Source organism: Folsomia candida, unplaced genomic scaffold (genome assembly GCF_002217175.1).
Source record: "Folsomia candida strain VU population unplaced genomic scaffold, ASM221717v1 Fcan01_Sc008, whole genome shotgun sequence".
Lineage (NCBI taxonomy): Eukaryota > Metazoa > Arthropoda > Collembola > Entomobryomorpha > Isotomidae > Folsomia > Folsomia candida.
The window spans coordinates 5,552,032-5,570,316 of record NW_019091200.1 but is presented as its reverse complement, the minus strand read 5'-3'; the positions used below and the strand labels follow the sequence as shown (position 1 = coordinate 5,570,316).

General features: G+C 38.1%; 6 protein-coding genes across 8 annotated transcripts; all 6 read left to right on the top strand.

The window, feature by feature from the left end:
• Positions 1–128: 128 nt before the first annotated feature.
• On the top strand, positions 129–3,483 carry LOC110853353 (tetratricopeptide repeat protein 38). The gene is made up of 7 exons (XM_022101617.2): positions 129–852; positions 949–1,026; positions 1,089–1,170; positions 1,259–1,517; positions 1,707–1,808; positions 2,440–2,745; positions 2,853–3,483. Exons 1-7 carry the CDS (start codon positions 823–825, stop codon positions 3,403–3,405), a joined length of 1,410 nt encoding a protein of 469 aa, XP_021957309.1. The 5' UTR covers positions 129–822; the 3' UTR covers positions 3,406–3,483.
• A 1,035-nt stretch (positions 3,484–4,518) lies between these two features.
• On the top strand, positions 4,519–6,611 carry LOC110853437. The gene is made up of 4 exons (XM_022101704.2): positions 4,519–4,820; positions 4,884–5,210; positions 5,489–5,833; positions 5,910–6,611. Exons 1-4 carry the CDS (start codon positions 4,688–4,690, stop codon positions 6,365–6,367), a joined length of 1,263 nt encoding a protein of 420 aa, XP_021957396.1. The 5' UTR covers positions 4,519–4,687; the 3' UTR covers positions 6,368–6,611.
• A 722-nt stretch (positions 6,612–7,333) lies between these two features.
• Positions 7,334–9,730, top strand: LOC110853468. The gene is made up of 3 exons (XM_022101737.2): positions 7,334–8,021; positions 8,175–8,651; positions 9,115–9,730. The coding sequence occupies exons 1-3, from the start codon at positions 7,607–7,609 to the stop codon at positions 9,615–9,617; spliced, it is 1,395 nt and encodes a 464-aa protein (XP_021957429.1). The 5' UTR covers positions 7,334–7,606; the 3' UTR covers positions 9,618–9,730.
• A 932-nt stretch (positions 9,731–10,662) lies between these two features.
• Positions 10,663–13,367, top strand: LOC110853467 (cytochrome P450 9e2). The gene is made up of 4 exons (XM_022101736.2): positions 10,663–11,003; positions 11,242–12,190; positions 12,281–12,532; positions 12,603–13,367. The coding sequence occupies exons 1-4, from the start codon at positions 10,791–10,793 to the stop codon at positions 12,767–12,769; spliced, it is 1,581 nt and encodes a 526-aa protein (XP_021957428.1). The 5' UTR covers positions 10,663–10,790; the 3' UTR covers positions 12,770–13,367.
• Positions 13,368–13,769: 402 nt separating this feature from the next.
• On the top strand, positions 13,770–16,076 carry LOC110853466. 3 transcript variants are annotated; one of them, XM_035854688.1, is made up of 4 exons: positions 13,770–14,310; positions 14,391–14,864; positions 15,037–15,544; positions 15,893–16,076. In XM_035854688.1, the coding sequence occupies exons 1-4, from the start codon at positions 13,860–13,862 to the stop codon at positions 16,035–16,037; spliced, it is 1,578 nt and encodes a 525-aa protein (XP_035710581.1). In that variant the 5' UTR covers positions 13,770–13,859; the 3' UTR covers positions 16,038–16,076. The 3 variants fall into 3 exon arrangements, with proteins under 3 accessions (XP_035710581.1, XP_035710582.1, XP_021957427.2); XM_035854689.1 differs by having other exon boundaries at positions 13,771–14,310; positions 15,815–15,956; XM_022101735.2 differs by having other exon boundaries at positions 13,771–14,310; positions 15,773–15,914.
• On the top strand, positions 15,995–17,962 carry LOC110853465. Its single transcript, XM_035854690.1, has 5 exons — positions 15,995–16,248; positions 16,315–16,396; positions 16,486–17,152; positions 17,225–17,517; positions 17,617–17,962. The coding sequence occupies exons 1-5, from the start codon at positions 16,024–16,026 to the stop codon at positions 17,724–17,726; spliced, it is 1,377 nt and encodes a 458-aa protein (XP_035710583.1). The 5' UTR covers positions 15,995–16,023; the 3' UTR covers positions 17,727–17,962.
• The last annotated feature ends 323 nt before the right edge of the window (positions 17,963–18,285 follow it).

Genomic DNA, 18,285 nt, shown 5'->3' with positions numbered 1-18,285 from the left:
GCTGAATTAGCTGATGAAAAAGAAACATAAAAACATTGACTCGCTCACAAGAATGAATTCCTATGTTGACAGACAAGTTTGCATTCATACTCGATTATCAATGTTAATCAATATAATATCACAAGGTAAAGAGCGACAAAGATGAGCAATCGTCATTTGCACAATGTCGATAAACGATTTACCTATGCAGTTTAATAAAAATAGCCGATAATCATTACATATAAATGTCGTCTTAATTTAATAATAGTAACGTTGTAAATATTTAATTATTCGTCTAATTGGTACAGGGCTGCCGTCCCCCAATTTAGCCAGTGTTGCTGAGGCATAAATACATGAAATTAGAATTGTATCACTTCATTCAGCTTATAAAATAAGGTTGGAAGTCGGGGGATTATTATAAATATTTGTAAAGTTGACATCTAATAATATTTCACTTTCATGATGAAAGTTTCATCATTACCTATTTTAATTCCTTCAGACTTAAAAAGACGCACAAATATTTCAAGCTAATTTAATGTGGAGATAAATCAATTTACAGATTTCGCAAAAGTTGACTGAAAATTCTTGATTTGACTTTTGTGATCATATAATCTGTAATGCAGCCGGCGTTTGATTTGTTATTGCATCGACTTGCAGATTCCATATTCGTATGATACGAACCGTATCTACTGGATTGCAGAAGTGTTTGTACACATATTATGTACAATACAAATCGCACTGTGTTTCCAGACACCTGCTGTTTTTTTTTATTTTCCACGTGTAAGTAGTGTTTATGAAAAAAATACAACAACATTATTAAAATTATTTAAAAATTGAGACAAGATGAGGAACGAAGAATTGCGAGACTGTCAGGTAATACTGATGCATTCATTACCATTATATTCTCACTAAATTAGATTCCCTATAATAAAAATTGTAATATACAATAACGGCGTAAATGCTTGACAGGCCTGGAAAGACGAAGGACTCGTTTTAACCACAGCGTCCAACGAGGCTGCGAAATTGTATGATTCATGTTTAAGTCAGGTAGTAGTCTTTGTAAAATTTCTAAAAACGGAAGGAAAAATTTAAATTCAAAATTATCGCAGTACGTCGGGTGGTACGATGACCCCCAAATGGGAGGATTGGAGACCACCTTAGAAGAGTTGGGTAACGCAGACCCTAATTTTGGTTAGTAAACATATGTAAAAAAAAAAGTTTCGTTTCCCTGAAATTTTTAGATTTATAATTTTCAATTTTGTAAAATTTGTTACTCCAGTTTTAGGAAAAGCGTTCTCTATCGGTTTACAACTTCTCGGAACGTCCGACACGATAAATTTGACCCCCACGTTAAAAACCGAGTACGATTCCCTCCTCAACCTGAGTGACGAGCAGAGAGGAAATAAGTCCTTATCTGAAAGGGAAGCACTGCACGTGAAGGCAGTCTCCCTTTGGGCGCAAGGGTCACCCTCTTCCGCTGCACGTGTCTGGGAGGACATCCTGTTGGAGTGGCCCACCGACCTTCACGCCCTTCGAATGTATTCCTATTAAATGTTAATTGATGATTAAGGGTTTACAAACCCGACATTTAAATGTATTTCATCACATTTTTATATACTAAAAAATCCATTGAGGCATTGTAGTTTTATTAAAGGATAATCCTTCAATTTCTCTTGAAAATTTTATTAAAAGGAGTCGTTTGTAAGCCCCTATTGTCAATCTTGTAGGGCTCACGACACTTATTTTTACCTTGGAGATTCGCCCCAAATCATGGACTCCGTGGCACGCGTACTTCCCGAGTGGGAGGCAAAGCGACCCCCGATGAAAAGGTGACTTGAGATTTTTAAAAATTATCCGCATTGCGATAGGTTTTTATGGAGTTTTTCTGGTAAACTAATATTGTGTGTATGTGTTAAATATCGTCGTTGAAACTTCCATAGGGCGCATCTGCTATTCCTACAGCATTGGATTAGGCTCCTAATAGGAGCCTCCTATACAGCGGTTTCAACGACGGTATTTATTTATGTGAGAAATCTTATCAATAATAGGTTATTATTATAGAAATGGGCAAACTTGCCCTTCGGAGGAAATTAGAGTCCAATCTAAAGATTTACATACGAAATGTTTTCTTGTAAAATAAGCTTTTGACTTTCTAATTATGCATTTTTATATTTGTACAAATCTTTTTATCGAGCTAATAGAAAAATTCATACATCAATCATTTTTACACTATATTTTTTACATCAATTAATTCAAATCAATTGGCGAAATTCTGCTGGCGAAGTATTTTTTCAGGGAAGTTTGATAGCGTTGGTAGCAGTGTCACGTTGCAGCTTTTCGATAATTTTAATGAATTTTATGTACATATTTACTCATTTACTGTAAGCACACTATGCGACGGGACAAAAAAGTGTTCAATACTTATTATACTAATTATAATAATTATTACACATTTTGTAGTTATCTGTACGGATTTTACGCCTTCGGCCTCGAGGAGAACAATCACTTCGAGCGTGCAGAACAATACGCGAGGAAAGGATTGGAGGAAAATCGGTTCGACGGCTGGTCCACCCACGCTCTTGCACACGTGTTCGAAATGGGGGGAAGGACTTCAGATGGAATTTCCTTCATGGAGGGTACCCTGTCAGACTGGGAGAGGTGTAACTACCTCGCGTGCCATAATTACTGGCATGTCGCCCTGTACCATGTAGAGAATGAGAATTATGAAGAGGCAGCGCAGATTTTGGAGGAACAATTACTCACGAGGTAACCGAATATTTAGACGATTTCGTTTGTATAAGATATTATCTGAACCACCAAAAACTTCCCAACGAACAATTATGTAATAATTTAATATCCAACAAATTCCGCAGAGCTACCACCTCAAAATCCATGTTGGACATGGTGGATTGCTCGTCCCTTCTCTGGCGTCTAAATATGCTCAACCCCTCCTCCCTCCGCGGGCGAAAAACGTGCCAAACCGCGTCCAATATTTGCAGCCTTCACTGCACCAAACATGTCACCACTTTTAACGACGCTCACACAATAATGGCTTTTACCACTTCCGGTTCCAGTGGAAATTCTCTGGCTAGCGAACTTTTGGAAACGTATTCTTCTCAAAATGGTGAACTAGTAGACCATCCCACCGTGGGGAGCAAGATATTGCAAGCTTTTTTAGATTTCCGGGACGAAAAGTATGTAAACGTTGTCGAATTGTTGGAACCCATTCGAAACGTTATCACACCCATCGGCGGAAGTAACGCGCAGCGAGACGTCTTTAATTTAATGCTTATCATCGCCGCGTTGAAATCAACTAATCCAAGGGACAAGAAACTAGCGAAAGTGTTGATCAATGAGAGGGAAGCGCGTAAAGGTAGGAGCACAAAGTTGTCGGAAAGGTTGGGCGTTTTGGCTCACACTGCATAAATTGACTTTCAACAATATGTAAATTTATAAGGAAATTGTTTAATGTGAAATAAATCTGTTTGATTTTTGTCGATCTTATTTTCATTTGCATTATTTTGGCAATCACCCATAATTGATTTTTATGCTTGCAAAAATAAAAGCCTGGAATAAGTATATTTTTCATGCAATTTTGTTACACATATTTTAATACAATAAAATAAATGTATCAGTACAATTTTTCATCTTTTTTCCGTTGGGAATAATCAAATTCGTGATCTATCATGTTATAAATACAAATGTGTACGCATAGTATGCACGTATATTCATTGACATAAATACGGAATTCTGGTGAGGACTTTTTTTTGCTATGGACCCCCGGAAACATTTGTATTTAAATTTTGATAAATTGTAATATTAGCTAGTGAAGTACGTCCAAACAATGCCAAAAATGCGTGTTAAAAAAATCCGTATGTCAAGGGTACCTCTGAGGGACCCATCATATCTTTTACACATATCCCTTCATTGTGGGACAACCAGAAGTCGTAAAAATATGGGGTTTGGATATTTTTTATCTAAATACGATTGTCTAAAACGAACTTCAGTAAGGAGCTGCTACGTGACCTTTTTGACCTAAAGTTTTACCTTTTAAATTTACATGTATTGCGGTAAAATTGGCATGCTTATAAACTGTGAAACTTAATTTTTATAGAGGTCAAACTTTAGGTGAAAAAGGTCACCTAGCAGCTCCTTACTGAAGTTCGTTTTAGACAATCGTATTTAGATAAAAAATATCCAAACCCCATATTTTTACGACTTCTGGTTGGCCCACAACGAAGGGATATGTGTAAAGGATATGATGGGTCCCTCAGAGGTACCCTTGACCTGTGGATTTTTTTAACAGACATTTTTTGCATCGTTTGAACATACTTCACTAGCTAATATTATAATTTATCAAAATTTAAATACAAATGTTTAAGGGGGTCCATAGCAAAAAAAAGTCCTCTGGTTAATCTGATGCTGAAATCTATGCATCTTTCATTTGCATGTGTGCAATTCTAAAGCATCTATATATTCCGCAGTAATCATAAAATTACTGGAAACACGCGACCTTTACAGCGAATTTCAGATAAAGTTCATAGTAAGATAAAGTTAAAGCTCAGTTACAAAAGTTACAAAAAATCTGTGTTAATGGTGTCATACAGTATCAAATTCTAACTCATTTGCATAATTTGATCAAAACCTTAGTTAGTTAACTGCAGTTAACTCAAAGACACGAAGGCTTGGACAATTCGTTAATTATAACATGTCACACGTTAAATTTTACCAGTCTGTTTTCGCAACTTTATTATTTTTTTGCAGCTTCTATGTATCAATTACTGTAAATACAAATTCTCTCCAAAACAAAGTTACTGTATTTGCACAACGATATTTTAACGGTAATCATTAATAATTAAATAAGACCGATAAAAATCTATGCTACAAAATATTTATTAAATTAGGAGCCAACCTTACCGTGGATATTTCCAATTGCGCCAACTCTTCCTCCCTCCACTACACCGTAAAAAACGACATTTCCTCCATAAATTCGCACGGAAATTGCGTCAATTTATATAAATCGGACAACTGCGAAGGCGAATATGTCCTCATCGCCCCAGGAACGCCGGTCCACTACGACCTCTCCCACTGGAACGGGCTTAACGATAATATCAACTCGTTAGGACCCTGTTATCCACGGTGTGACCCGAGATCGTTTGAGAACAAGGTGAAGGGACAGAATAACGGGACGCAGTATCTGATAACTCTGTACGATGACTTACAACGAAGAGGTAATAAATATAGATCTAGATAGATAAGTTTTGGCTGAAAATTAAGTGAAATTATTGGTATTGGTGGATTGGTATGTAAAAAAACGTAATATTTACTAGGAAAATTGTTGGCAACAATTATGCAAAAACTATCGCAATGAAATTCACAAATTCGGTGATGTACAATACGCCAACTAGAATAGCGTGAAATTGACCAATTGTTGTTCAGCGTGTTCACAAGACTTATATGTAAGTAATTAAATGTGACTTATCTAATCGACGTATCTTATGCATTTTAGGATCCCACGTCACCATGAACCTCACCGCGAACTCTTGTACCCTCGTCCCTTTACACCTCAAACGTCGCATTTCTTCTCTCCAAGTTCATGGAAATTTCTGCATTGAGCTTCACCATACTTGGAACTGTGTCGAAAATGGGACATTCGCCCAGTTACGGCCCGGTTCGCCGAAATATGACGACCTACGATTTTGGGTGGGGCACGATAATCAAGCCGTTTCTATAAGTTTGTGTGGCTACGATTGTCATAATGAGACCAAAGTGGAATCTTCTAACGGGACGCAAAATAATATTACGAACAACAGTACAGTCACCATATTCGATGAGGATGACGCCCTATTTAACGGTATGAATTATGTGATCTGTGAAAAATCGATCCTTAAAAAATTGACTCACAAAATTATAATATTCTTAATCTTTAGGGCATTTCAAAAATCTGAATCTTTCCCAAAACGCCTGTCTAAATCTCAACGATGAATGGGACGGACAAACGTCTTCCATTAAGACGAATTTGAATTGCATCCAGCTCTTTGACGAGTTCAACTGCAGTACGACCCCTCGCGGAAGAAATTTCACAATTTATGCGAATTTCACCAGAAAAATCGCATTTCTAAAAACCTGGAGTTTTGACCGTATAGCCCAGTCGATCATGTTATGTAACGTGACCACCTTAAGTCAACAAAATACTGGGAAATCAGGGAGATTAGGGAGTGGTGAAGCTAGCAGTGGAACAACTATCTTTTTCATCGTGCTATTCTGTTTTGTGGGAGTGTCCGTGTTTTCGGTGGGGGCAGCTTGGTCGGTAACAAGATTAAGGTCAGGGGTGTTATTTCGGAGGAGAAGCTTTAGCAGTGTCAATTCGCATTCGCTCATGTTTTAAAGCAATAAATATTCACACGGATTTAATTTTTTAATGTACTTGAAATTAGCGAATCTTAGAAATTGCGAATTTAGCCCATGATTTGAAATGATTTCTTTGTATTTACCTTCAACAAATTGTAGTGTGGTTAACTGTTGACTGTTTTGATTTAGCTACATGCATTACATTACGTGTTCGTATTTATGCAGATCTAATATAAATAAATGATTGAACACTTGAAATTAATAGAATATTTTGCACCAAATTTTCCGTATCTCTTTATTTATGCATCAATTGAGTCAACTGTAACCACATTTTTGAGTTGACAAAGTTGCATGGAAAATGTATGAACTGAAAATGTCATTTCATGATCAGCTTTATTAGAGTACTATATGTACATATATTATTTCAACCAGTTAAGTTGTGCAATCATTAAGAGTTGACTATATTTTATGTTAAACCAATCCTCATAAATCACATAGTGGCGAAACTGATGAACTCGGTGGGGTAAAAAGTTCACAAGTTTCGGTGGGAATTTTGAATTTTTTGCAAAAAACTGCAAATATCATCTGGCATTGTTTATGTTTTTAGTGGTTTCCAGTGGGAAGAGTATGTGTGGTGGTGGCTTCCCACCACGCATACTCTATGACAAGTTGAGACGAATCATGAAAAAATGCAAAATCTTGACCTGGTCATTCTAATTCCGAGATTAAATGTGCACTCAAAAATGTGGAATTTGTTGAATTACAACTAGTGATAGTTGCGCAACAAGAAAATAAGGCCCTTTGAGGAATTGATATGCTACTTTTATTTATATTAAATGCCGAAAATCAATTTCCATCAAAATTTTGTTTTTCTCGAGATTAATTGATTAATATAAATAAAAGTAGCATATCAATTCCTCAAAGGGCCTTATTTTCTTGTTGCGCAACTATCACTAGTTGTAATTCAACAAATTCCACATTTTTGAGTGCACATTTAATCTCGGTATAAGAATGACAAGGTAAAAAAGCTGTGCAAAAAATTATGCATGTTGTCAACATACGGAAAAATATTGAGCGAGGGACTGTATTGGCTGATAGAGCGGCCAGAGCAAACTATAATGCCCCGTTAAACCTGTAGCACTTTTAAGCATAAACTTATTGAATACATTTTAATTACCTATACATATAAGAAACTTTACAAATTTGCGAAACAACAATTCAATTAGGCACACATAAACTGTTCCATTTGTTTTGTTTCTCAATTATCTGAAACACAATGAATTGTGAACAGAATTTAAGTTTTAATGAAATTATTACCAAAGAATTTGTGCAAAATGCACTAGAAAGTGAAGCAAACGGTGCTCCCGTACCGGAAATAATTTCCCACTCTGCCACCCTCGGCACCAAACCGGGCGATAATTACATGAGCGTCATTTACTCCGTTGACGTTACCTTATCGGACGGAACTAAACGTCACCTGCTGATAAAATGTTATCCGAGTCATCCAAAGCGTCAGGAATTTGCCAACAAGAGCAACATGTTTTTCAGGGAGTGTGAAGTGTATTCAAAGTGGATACCGGAATTGCAGCGATTACAGAGAGAAGTGTTTGGTCCTGATAAAGACGAAGCTGTTAAGCTGCCCTATGCAAAATTCGTGCACGGTCAATGCATCAATTTTCAATCTGAAGAAGGTCAGCGTGGGTTTATTATGATTTATTTAATTAGAATTATTTCGTCATCGACGACGATGCACAATAAAAGACCGTATCAAATTTAACCTCGCGTAAATTCACATGAAAACCTGGGATTGTAATTTTACTAAAATAAAGAATATCAATTACCAGGTAAAAATCGACTCTCAGCCGGTCCGATCAACTCCCTGGACAACTTTATAATTTTAAATGACCTCAGAAAAACGGACGGATTCCGAATGGCGAATCGACTCCAACCTCTCGACATGGACCACATGAACCTTCTTATCTCCGCCTTAGCCAGAGTACACGGCCTCAGTTGGGCATATCGTTCCCAAGTGGAAGCCGATATCACTGGAAAATTTTCATTTTTGAAGTCCAATAAGACAGAGAAAAGCATTATCGGTTGGAATAAAGTAATGTTGTCCAGTTTGGCACAAGCGAAGGATATGTTTGATAAGGAATTTGGTCTTGGAAATGACTGCTCCGTGGCAGCAGATCGTTTCAAGGAACACGTCGATGCTACGGCGAAACTGCTGTTGGGAATTTGTACGGCGGAAGGGATGGAGAAACGGTTTCGGATTAAGGAACCAGATCAGGAAAAATTTGGGAGGGATGCAGAAAATCCTGGTAAGTATCGGTCAAATAGTCGATGTAGTACAATTGTACAATCCACTAATTAACTTACATATGTATGTACACATTAAATCTTAAAATTGGAAATATTTATGGCGTTTGAGAAAATTAGAAAAACTCCAAATGAAAATTAGTATTTTGCAAAATTAATTCTAACGGACTCTACATAATTAAATTTATGTCCAATGTAAAAACACTGCAATTTTATGCGAAAAGCAATTTCGCCAAATTACTGAATATGCTTTGCGTAACCTCTAACCCCCAATTCCTAATTCATTGCCGAACCCCAAGTAAAATATGACAGCTTAATTAATTCTCTTCATATTAATTTCAAGCGTACTAGAAATCAAAGAAATCATGTTTTTTGCTGTGCTATTTTATCATAACAAATCTATATTAATTATAAGTAGTAATCCGTGGAGCAACTTATAAACTAGTTTTTCGCAATTTTTTTCAGAACCCTGGCGAATCATATGTCACGGTGACTGCTGGATCAACAACATGCTTTTCCGTTATGACCCAGTGACCGGAAAACCTCTCGAAATCGTCCTCGTCGACCTTCAACTCGTCCAAGAGACATGCCTTGTCAACGATCTCTCCTACGTTACCCACGTCTGTGCTCGGCTGGAAAGGTCACAACTCGACAACCTCCTCCACCTTTATCATGACACGTTCAACAGCGTCTGCAAAAAATTGCGGACACCAACGCTGCCTGGATTTTGCATGGACTCTCTCCGATTTCGGTTCCATCGGGCCAAGTTTCTCGGCTATTATACCGCCATGCTGGACATCCCAATTATGCTGAAGGAGACAAAAGTCGGCGACATGGAGGACATGGAAGAAGGACAAGACGTAGCGGGAACATTGGCAGAATTGTGTTCCGATGCTGGAAGCAATGCCCGAATTAAGGAGAGACTGGTCGAAATTACGAAAAAAATGATTGAAGATGGTGTTCTATAAGTCTAAAAATAAAGCTTCTAATGGTGAATTGCTTTCGTCTTGTTCTATTTTAATGCTTTTTAAGCCCAAATGTGTTAGTAATAAAAAATGAGCATATGCAATTTATCAAGTAAGTAAGTAATTCTCATAATAGATTCAAGGACATTTGTTTAACCCCAAAAGTTTGCACTCAGGAGGACAACCCTTCACCGACAGAATCACCGATCTTGATGCCCTTTGGATATGTTGTAGTCCTAGGTGAGTCTAGCAAAAGTGAAGAAGGATTTCATTCAATGGCCCCATTTGCGCCCGCCACACCCACTCAAAGGTGCGAAAATACCCTGTTTTGGTTCATTAAAAAAATCACCAAAAATCCAATTTTGGTCGGATTTTCACAATTTAAGCATTTTTGTGACCCTAGATAGTTGCTTTATCATATCCAATAGCAAACTCAACTTTTTTGAAATTTTGATTTTTTCGAAATCTACGAAATTTTCGAAAATATTCAAAAAATTCAAAAAATTGAAATTCATGTCGGATACGATAAAACAACCATCTGGGATCAAAAAGGTGCAAAAATTATCAAATTATCACTAAAAATGGATTTTTGGTGAATTTTTTAATGCGACCAGTTTGGCATAAGATTCCTCTTTGAGTGGGTGTGGCGGGCGCAAATGGGGCCATGGAATGAAATCCTCCTTCACTTTTACTAGACTCACCTAGGACTACAACATATCCAAAGGGCATCAAGATCGGTGATTCTGTCGGTGAAGGGTTGTCCTCCTCAGAATTACGTAACATCATTTTAACACCAGAAAAGTCAATCATAACGATGAAGCACACATGCTAATGTCAGTAACATAAACAAATAATCTTCTTTTTTTCCAATGTCATGTCAAATGTTATGTTTATGTACAAGTAGATTTCTCGTCCAGCATAACAAACGTACATACACCAGCATCTCTCTACCACCCACGTTTACATACTTTATTGCATACAACAAATGTGAGATAAGTCATTATTTGCTCTGCATACCCATGGAATTACGTCACTATCATCTGGAAGGTCGTCATTGCTTACATAACTTGCTGTTTTTGTTGTTATTGCAAATTTTTACATATAACAACTCTCCCAGTATGATTACTGCATCGCCTTTGTGAACATGTTGATTAATACATCTTTTTCTCGCACAAAATGAGCATTTTCGCCATAATTTTGGCCATTTTGGCCCTTTTAATCGCTCTCCTTTATATTCTCGAGGAGAGAACTCGACGCCAGTTTGAGTCGAAGGGGGTCCCTTATCGCGGTAATGTGACGTACAGCTTCATCCTCAACGCTTTTACCGGCGTCAGTTTTATCCAAAATTTCACTCGCACGTACAATCGGTTGAAATCTCTGAACGCTAAGGTACTGAGGCTACATCTGTATTAAAAAAACATTAAGCGAGTATTTCCAAGATTAATGCATATTAATCTATACAATCTCAAAACTCTCTCAATCTAAATTCAAAACATGGTAAATTGAAAGCAAAAATAGATTTGTTTCAATTTTATTTGACACTTAAAATGAATGCCCATAAATCTTTACGTAATTTAGTACAATCTATACTGTGTGTATTTATCTCAGTATCTGAAATTGTACGTAGGTCGCCGGCGGATCTGATTTTGGCATCACCAAACTCCTCATTCTCGACCCAGACATCATAAAGTCCGTCTTGGTAAAGGATTTCGACCACTTTGTCGACCGTGCAGGTCACATACCAACACCCAAGAACGACTACCTTTTCGCCAAAATGCTCCTCGTACTAAAGGGCGACCAGTGGAAGGCACTAAGGTCAAAGTTGAGTCCTGCTTTTACAACGGGCAAGATAAAACGTCTCTTCGCTCTATTTGACCAAAGTGGGAAAAAGCTGGTCAAGTTTATCGAGGACGAAACGACAACAACGAATGAGATGGACTTGTCCACCGGCTACTCAAAATTCGCCATGGACGTGATTGCCTCCGCAGTTTGTAGCATGAATTCGAAAGCCTTTGAAGAGAAGGATCCCTCCGTGTTTGAAAAGATGGGGGACAAATTGAGGCTGAGGTTCGGGGCGAAGGATATGATCCACATGTTGGTGATAGTGCTTGCCCCCAAGCTGGCAAACTTGCTGGGTTTCTCTATTTTTGACATGGAAATGCAAGACTTTTTCTCCTCCGCGATAAAAGGTTCGATTCATGACCGTCAAGAGAAGAACGAGAAGAGGAACGATTTCATTCAGTTGATGTTGGAGGCGAGGGAGGACAAGTTGAAGGCGGAGGAGGGTGAATTGTCCACTTTTGAGAAGGATGCCGAAATCAAGAGCGTCGGCAAAGCTTCTACTTCCGGCGACATGCTGGATGACACCGGGATCGTGGCGAATTGCGTGCTCTTTGTCCTCGCTGGATTCGACACGACGCAATCTCTTCTGCTGTTCTGCGCGTATGCACTCGCGTTAAATCAAGATGTCCAGGACAAGTTGAGGGAGGAAGTGGAAACCGTATTGGAAGATAATGGGGGCGAATTTAGCTACGAGTCGATTCACAAAATGACTTATCTGGATATGGTTATCAGTGGTAAGAGCGGGACAAAATTATTAGTTATTGTTGTAAAATTCAGAAAAGAGATGCTCATTTACATATATGTATATTTCATGTTGGTCCCAGAAACGCTGCGAGTCTACCCACCTGCGGGTATAACAGAAAGAACGTCGACGCAAGATTACCAAGTGCCTGGGACTGACTACGTCCTCAAAAAAGGGGGTTCCATTCAAGTTAACATTGCTGGACTTCATCAAGACCCAGAATATTTCCCAGAACCTGAAAAATTTGACCCGGAGAGATTTTCGATGGAGAATAAGGCCAAGATCAACCAGTATGCGTACCTCCCGTTTGGCGCTGGACCCAGAAATTGCATCGGTTATTTAAAATTATAAATACTCGGCTGGCAAAAATAGTCATTTGCTGTAAAATAACAATATTTTTGCAGGGATGAGATTTGCTCTGACAGAAGTGAAAGTCGCAATTTCCCATTTGGTCCATAATTTCAGAATCGAACCTTCACAGAAAACGCTGATCCCGATGAAATATACGAATGAAAACTCACTCAAACCGAAGGGTGGAATGTTTCTTGCCCTCAATAAAATTCAACATTAGCTGATTCTGATAACAAATTTGTCGAATTTTAAACAATTCTGTTATATAATCAAAAAAACATGCCAGTTGCGCTTTAACAGGCTTTAGTATTAATACCAGGCCTATCCTCAAGTCAAATAATCACTTGAAAGTTAATATCCTCGTCATTTGAATTAATTTAGCCTCACTTTAATTATTTATACGCTTGGATTCTATGACTTTGACTTTGACAATCAATATAATGACTCAGAAGCCGGTGTCTATTATTCATTCATAGTACATACTAAAACCCGGCACAATAATGTATTCTCAAAGTAAATTAATAGTCATTACAACAATCTTTCACACTGCTGTAAAGTCATTTTTTGTGCTACACAATAACCTTCATCCAAGATTTTTCATGCAAAAAACAATTGACAATACCTCGCTGATTACTTGTTAACATACATTTATGTAATGTAATGTATTGATATGTCCCATAATATTTCATGTACTACGCATCTGCCCATTCACCCCCAGATAAGTATTACGTACTTAAGCACTTATAATAATTATAACTTTTTCCTTAACAAACAGATATTCAATCGGTTTAAATAAATACATACATACATACGTAAAATTGCACTTGAATCTGCAATCCATTCAGTCATGAGCCTGAGGATGAGCGTGACCAACAAATAATCTGCAAGCCACTTAACTCATCCAGTGCAAAATAAATAGCAAATGACACACTGTTTTCATTTAAATTCGAGTTTCAAGGACATTTCTTGTCTTTATTGAACAATACAGAATATTAAATGCCCTCTTATCCTGGTCCACTTCATCGTTATTGACCATGTGACATAGCAGCAGTAATAATTACACGTTAGGAAAACCAAGCGCTTTTTTATCTCATCGCCCGTATGCCATTGTTATTGCATTCCAATAAGTAAGTTGCAGATTTGGATCCATAAACAAACAGTCTGCAACCTGTTATTCGATAACATATGCGCATGGATGGATGTATATAATCACAAACTTTTTGATTTAATGTCCTCAGTCAAAAACTGGCCATACTTGATTAAAGCCAATTTCTTTCTTTTAAACCGGTGTCATCCATCCATTTTAGAAAATGTCTCCCGTTCCTGAAAAAACTGATCCCATCCTTTCTCCGAATAATAATAATAACGATGATGAAATCATTTCGAAAGAATTTCTCCAAAAGGCACTCGAACACGAGGCGAAAAACGGAGATTCCGTCCCCACCATTATTTCGCATTCCGTCACCCTTGGGACTAAACCAGGCGACAATTTTATGAGTATAATTTACTCGGTGGATGTCGAATTGTCGGATGGAAAAAAGCGTCACCTGCTGATAAAATGTTATCCAAATCATCCCGCAAGACAAGAATTTGGCAACAAGAGCAACATGTTTTTCAAAGAGTATGAAGTCTACTCAAAATGGATACCAGAGTTGAAAAGAATGCAAACCGAGGTCCTTGGTCTGAGGAAGAATGAAATCGTAAAACTGCCGTATGCACATTTTGTTGATGGAGATTGTATAGATTTTCAGTCGGAGGAAGGTTGGTGTCAAAATACAGATACCTTCGGTTAATTTTTTTCTCCAGAAAAATGATTTGACATAATTTTTCTCGAATTCCAGGCAAAAGTCGAATGTCGGGACATATCCATTCCCTCGATAACTTCATTATGATGGAAGATCTGCGCAAGACGTACGGATTTCGAATGACCAACCGTCGCGAGGCACTCGACCTTGACCACACAAAACTCGTCATCTCTGCCCTGGCGAAAGTGCACGCCCTCAGTTGGGCGTATCGTCATCATGTCGAAGAAAACATTACGGAGAAATTTCCATGCTTGGTTACTAACATGGAGGAGGACGATATGGAGACTTGGAATGCTGTATTATTCTCTAACCTGGATCAGGCTAAACTCATTTACGACGAGCAATTCGGACCTGGAAATGATTACTCTATAGCAGCAGATGCATTTAGAAAAATACTGCCCACTTTAACGAAATTTTTCATGGGAAGGATTGATGCGAAACTGTTGGAGGATCTAATGCGGGTGAAGTGTCCGGACCCTGTGAAATTCGGGAGAGATGCGGAAAATCCGGGTACAAATGATACGCATTTACTTGGTTTAATTCTTGAACTTGGAAAATTTGCATGTAAAATGATCATTATTATTGGAATCACAAAATTCTCAAAACTTCACTTATTTATAATTTACAAATTTTGACATTTTTAAATTGCTAATTAATTTCATTACTATGTATTATCCCACAGAACCTTGGCGAATCATATGTCACGGGGACTGCTGGAGCAACAATATGCTTTTTAAATACGACCAAGCGACAGGAAAACCGCTCGAAGTCGTCCTCGTTGACCTTCAAATGCCACAAGAGAGCTGCGTTATCAATGACCTCCAGTACGTCATCTTTGCCTGCACCCGACTAAAGTTGAGACAGTTGCATCTCGACGAACTCCTCCAACTTTACCACGACACATTTAACGGCGTTTGTGCCCTCACAAAGACACCAACGCTACCAGGATTTTGCATGGATTCACTCCGATTTCGGTTTCATCGATCAAAGTTTTTAGGCTACTTTATGGCCATCATGGTCCTCCCAATAATGCTGAAAGAGGAAGAAAATGCCGTCAACTTGGAGGAGCTTCCAGAAGGAGAAGATTTCACAGAGATTTTTGCAAATCTAAGTACGGATATGGGTGGAAATACTATTTTTAAGGAGAGGCTTATCGAAGTGACAAAGGGCATGATTGATGAAGGCATATTGTAAGTTTAATTATGCGAAAAATACCAATGTATATAGAGAAAAATAATTAATTGATAACACACATTAAATATGTACATGTCAAATTTTCTCATTTGTCTCGTAATATTTATTTATTAATACATACATAAAGTATGTATGTACATGCAGTATTTTGCATGCAATTTCCATTCTTGAATAAATATAATCGCAACGAAATTTTTTGAAAAAGTGTCAATCGTTACTCATAGAATGAGGCATTTACATATCAATCAGCCTCTGCAACTTTCCAGAATCGACGTTTTCTTGAAAAATCCGTTGCCCAAGTGGAAAAATTTTTTGGAACTCTAAGGGAGACTAACGTTACCTAGATACTTATCGTGCGTGCGTGGCTACGTTCCTGTCAAAAAAGTCTCGTACCGACAAAAAATAATTTCCACCACCACAACCTGGAACTGTCAAGATCTGTCAAAGAACTGTCAAGAACTGCAACTGTCAAAAAATGGTCCTAGTTGATGAGAAGACGACGACGACGACGATGCAACTCGGAAGACAGTTAAGAGCCCGAAATCCGGACCAAGCCGTGACCGCAGTTGCTCCCACGACCACCAAGCATGTCTTCCTTCCCGGAGAGCTGGATAATCTTGACCCTGGAACATTGGCATATGAATGCGTACAGGCGGCAGGTCACATGATCAAAGTTTTTCAAACTCAACAGATTTTTGCGGTGAGTCCCAACATATTTACAAATTATTTCTCTTAAATCTCAGAATGCTAATATTTCTAACTACAGAAAAGGGGCGCACAAATACTAAAAAATTTTGGGAATACGCTACAAGAACTTCGCTCAAGGAAGGCACAACAAGCTCAAAAAGGCGAGGATAAACCGAAAGAAGCTAATAAATAATTAATTAAACATTTGCACACATAAAATGATTTAAGTCAATTTTCTCATCTTCTTTAGAGGAAGAAGAATCGGAATCTGTCGATCACGAGCCCAACCAAAAAATCGAGCCGCTTCCGCCTCCTGTCGAAAGTGTTGCAAATACGCTGCAAAGGCTTCAACTTACCGAGGACCTTAATATGAAGTCTCGCAAGAATTCGAAAACAATTTGTGGTTCATCTAATGAGACGACAGCAAGAAGATCTCCATCGGTTCCCCTCACTAACCAGCAAACTTTCATTGCTGCCAACCCTGCAGCAAAAAGGGTCAGAGCCCAATTTAACCTCCTGGATTCGAAAGATGGGCTTCATTCTCAGAATGAAGATGATAAGCTCAACAAATCAGTTGATATATTCTCTGATGCTGAGGATCTCCTTCCCGCACCACCAAAAAACAAAACATCTTTGGGGAGACAATTTTCGAATAAGATTACGTTTGATTTTGCGACCACATCAGAGAGGGAATCAATTCCGGTTCAACCATCTAAAAAGTTTATTTACGACCCCACGGAGAAAAATGTGCTCGTGTCGGAAATTCGGCGTTCGGCTCGGTTGGCTTCTCCGCATCCCGTTTCTGCTCCTGCTGCGACTACCGTAGAAGCCAAAAAATCCATCCGTTCCCAATGGGCGCAAAACGCGCCTCGCAAGAGGGCAGAATCCGTAAAGAAAAGAAGAGAAACCTGCAAAAAGTGATGCTCAGCCACATTTAATTGATTCAACATAGCAATATCTCAAATCTCACTGTTCTTGTCGATTTCCAGGTTCAATGACGAATGGCAACAGAAAGTTAGCAGAATTAAACTCAACAGGCTAACGGCCGCCCACATTGGTCACCCCCCTCCCAGGATTAGCCACAGAGTTTGGGATAATGTAGGAGGATTAAAGCCCAGGCGACATGTGAATTCAATGATGAAGCATCAAGGACAATTTTCCAATGTACGTACTCTTTTCGACTCTGAGCCAGGGAACTCCTACGAAATTACGAGGTATGAGGATTTCGACGAGGAGTTGAAGCATCGAGAGGACAAGGTGGTCCCAGCTTGGGTGAATGATAGTAAGTAATAATTACTTACTATTTTAATTATTAAAATTAGGAAAATCCATTAATTACATAAATAACGCAATAAAAATTTGCATTCTTGTTTTTATATAGAACTTGAAATTCAAATCCTCTTGTTCAAACAGTTGGATGCCACTAAGATTAAACGGTTTCCCTTCCCCTCTGTCAAACAAGGCTACAGGCTCTTCAACACCGGCCGTTGAACTCATAAAGTTGCAGAAATTACTAATATTTTGTTAAATCACTTTTGCCAAAGCATACCTTATTATCCACCTTAGTATCCTGTTTGTAATTCCATCTCCAGGTGGGAATTATACGAATGTCAGCTAAATACTTTGTAGAACCGACGATGACATTATTGTAACGTATTGGAATATTTATTTTGAAGAATTTTTATATTTTTGCATGCGAAATAAAGATTATGATTTTCGTAAAATGATACATAAATGGTTAAAATTGCTGTTTATGGTTATGTGGAAAATCTACAAGGTGACACGAATGAAGAGTTCAGTGCCTTATCTCCTCGTCACTAAATGATGTAACTGTATTCGGTAAGGATAATATGTATAAACATTCCGCATGCACTTGAAACGTGCACCTAGCTATCACAATAGTGTAATGAAATATGTACAAAAAATTATACGTCCAGGTCAGTATTGTCGTACTTCAACCAAAACAATTCCCATCGCCTCATAACCTCAATATCTGACCAGAAAAAAACTCATTTATGCGCTGCCCTTTATCAAGGTCAAACTTTTAGTG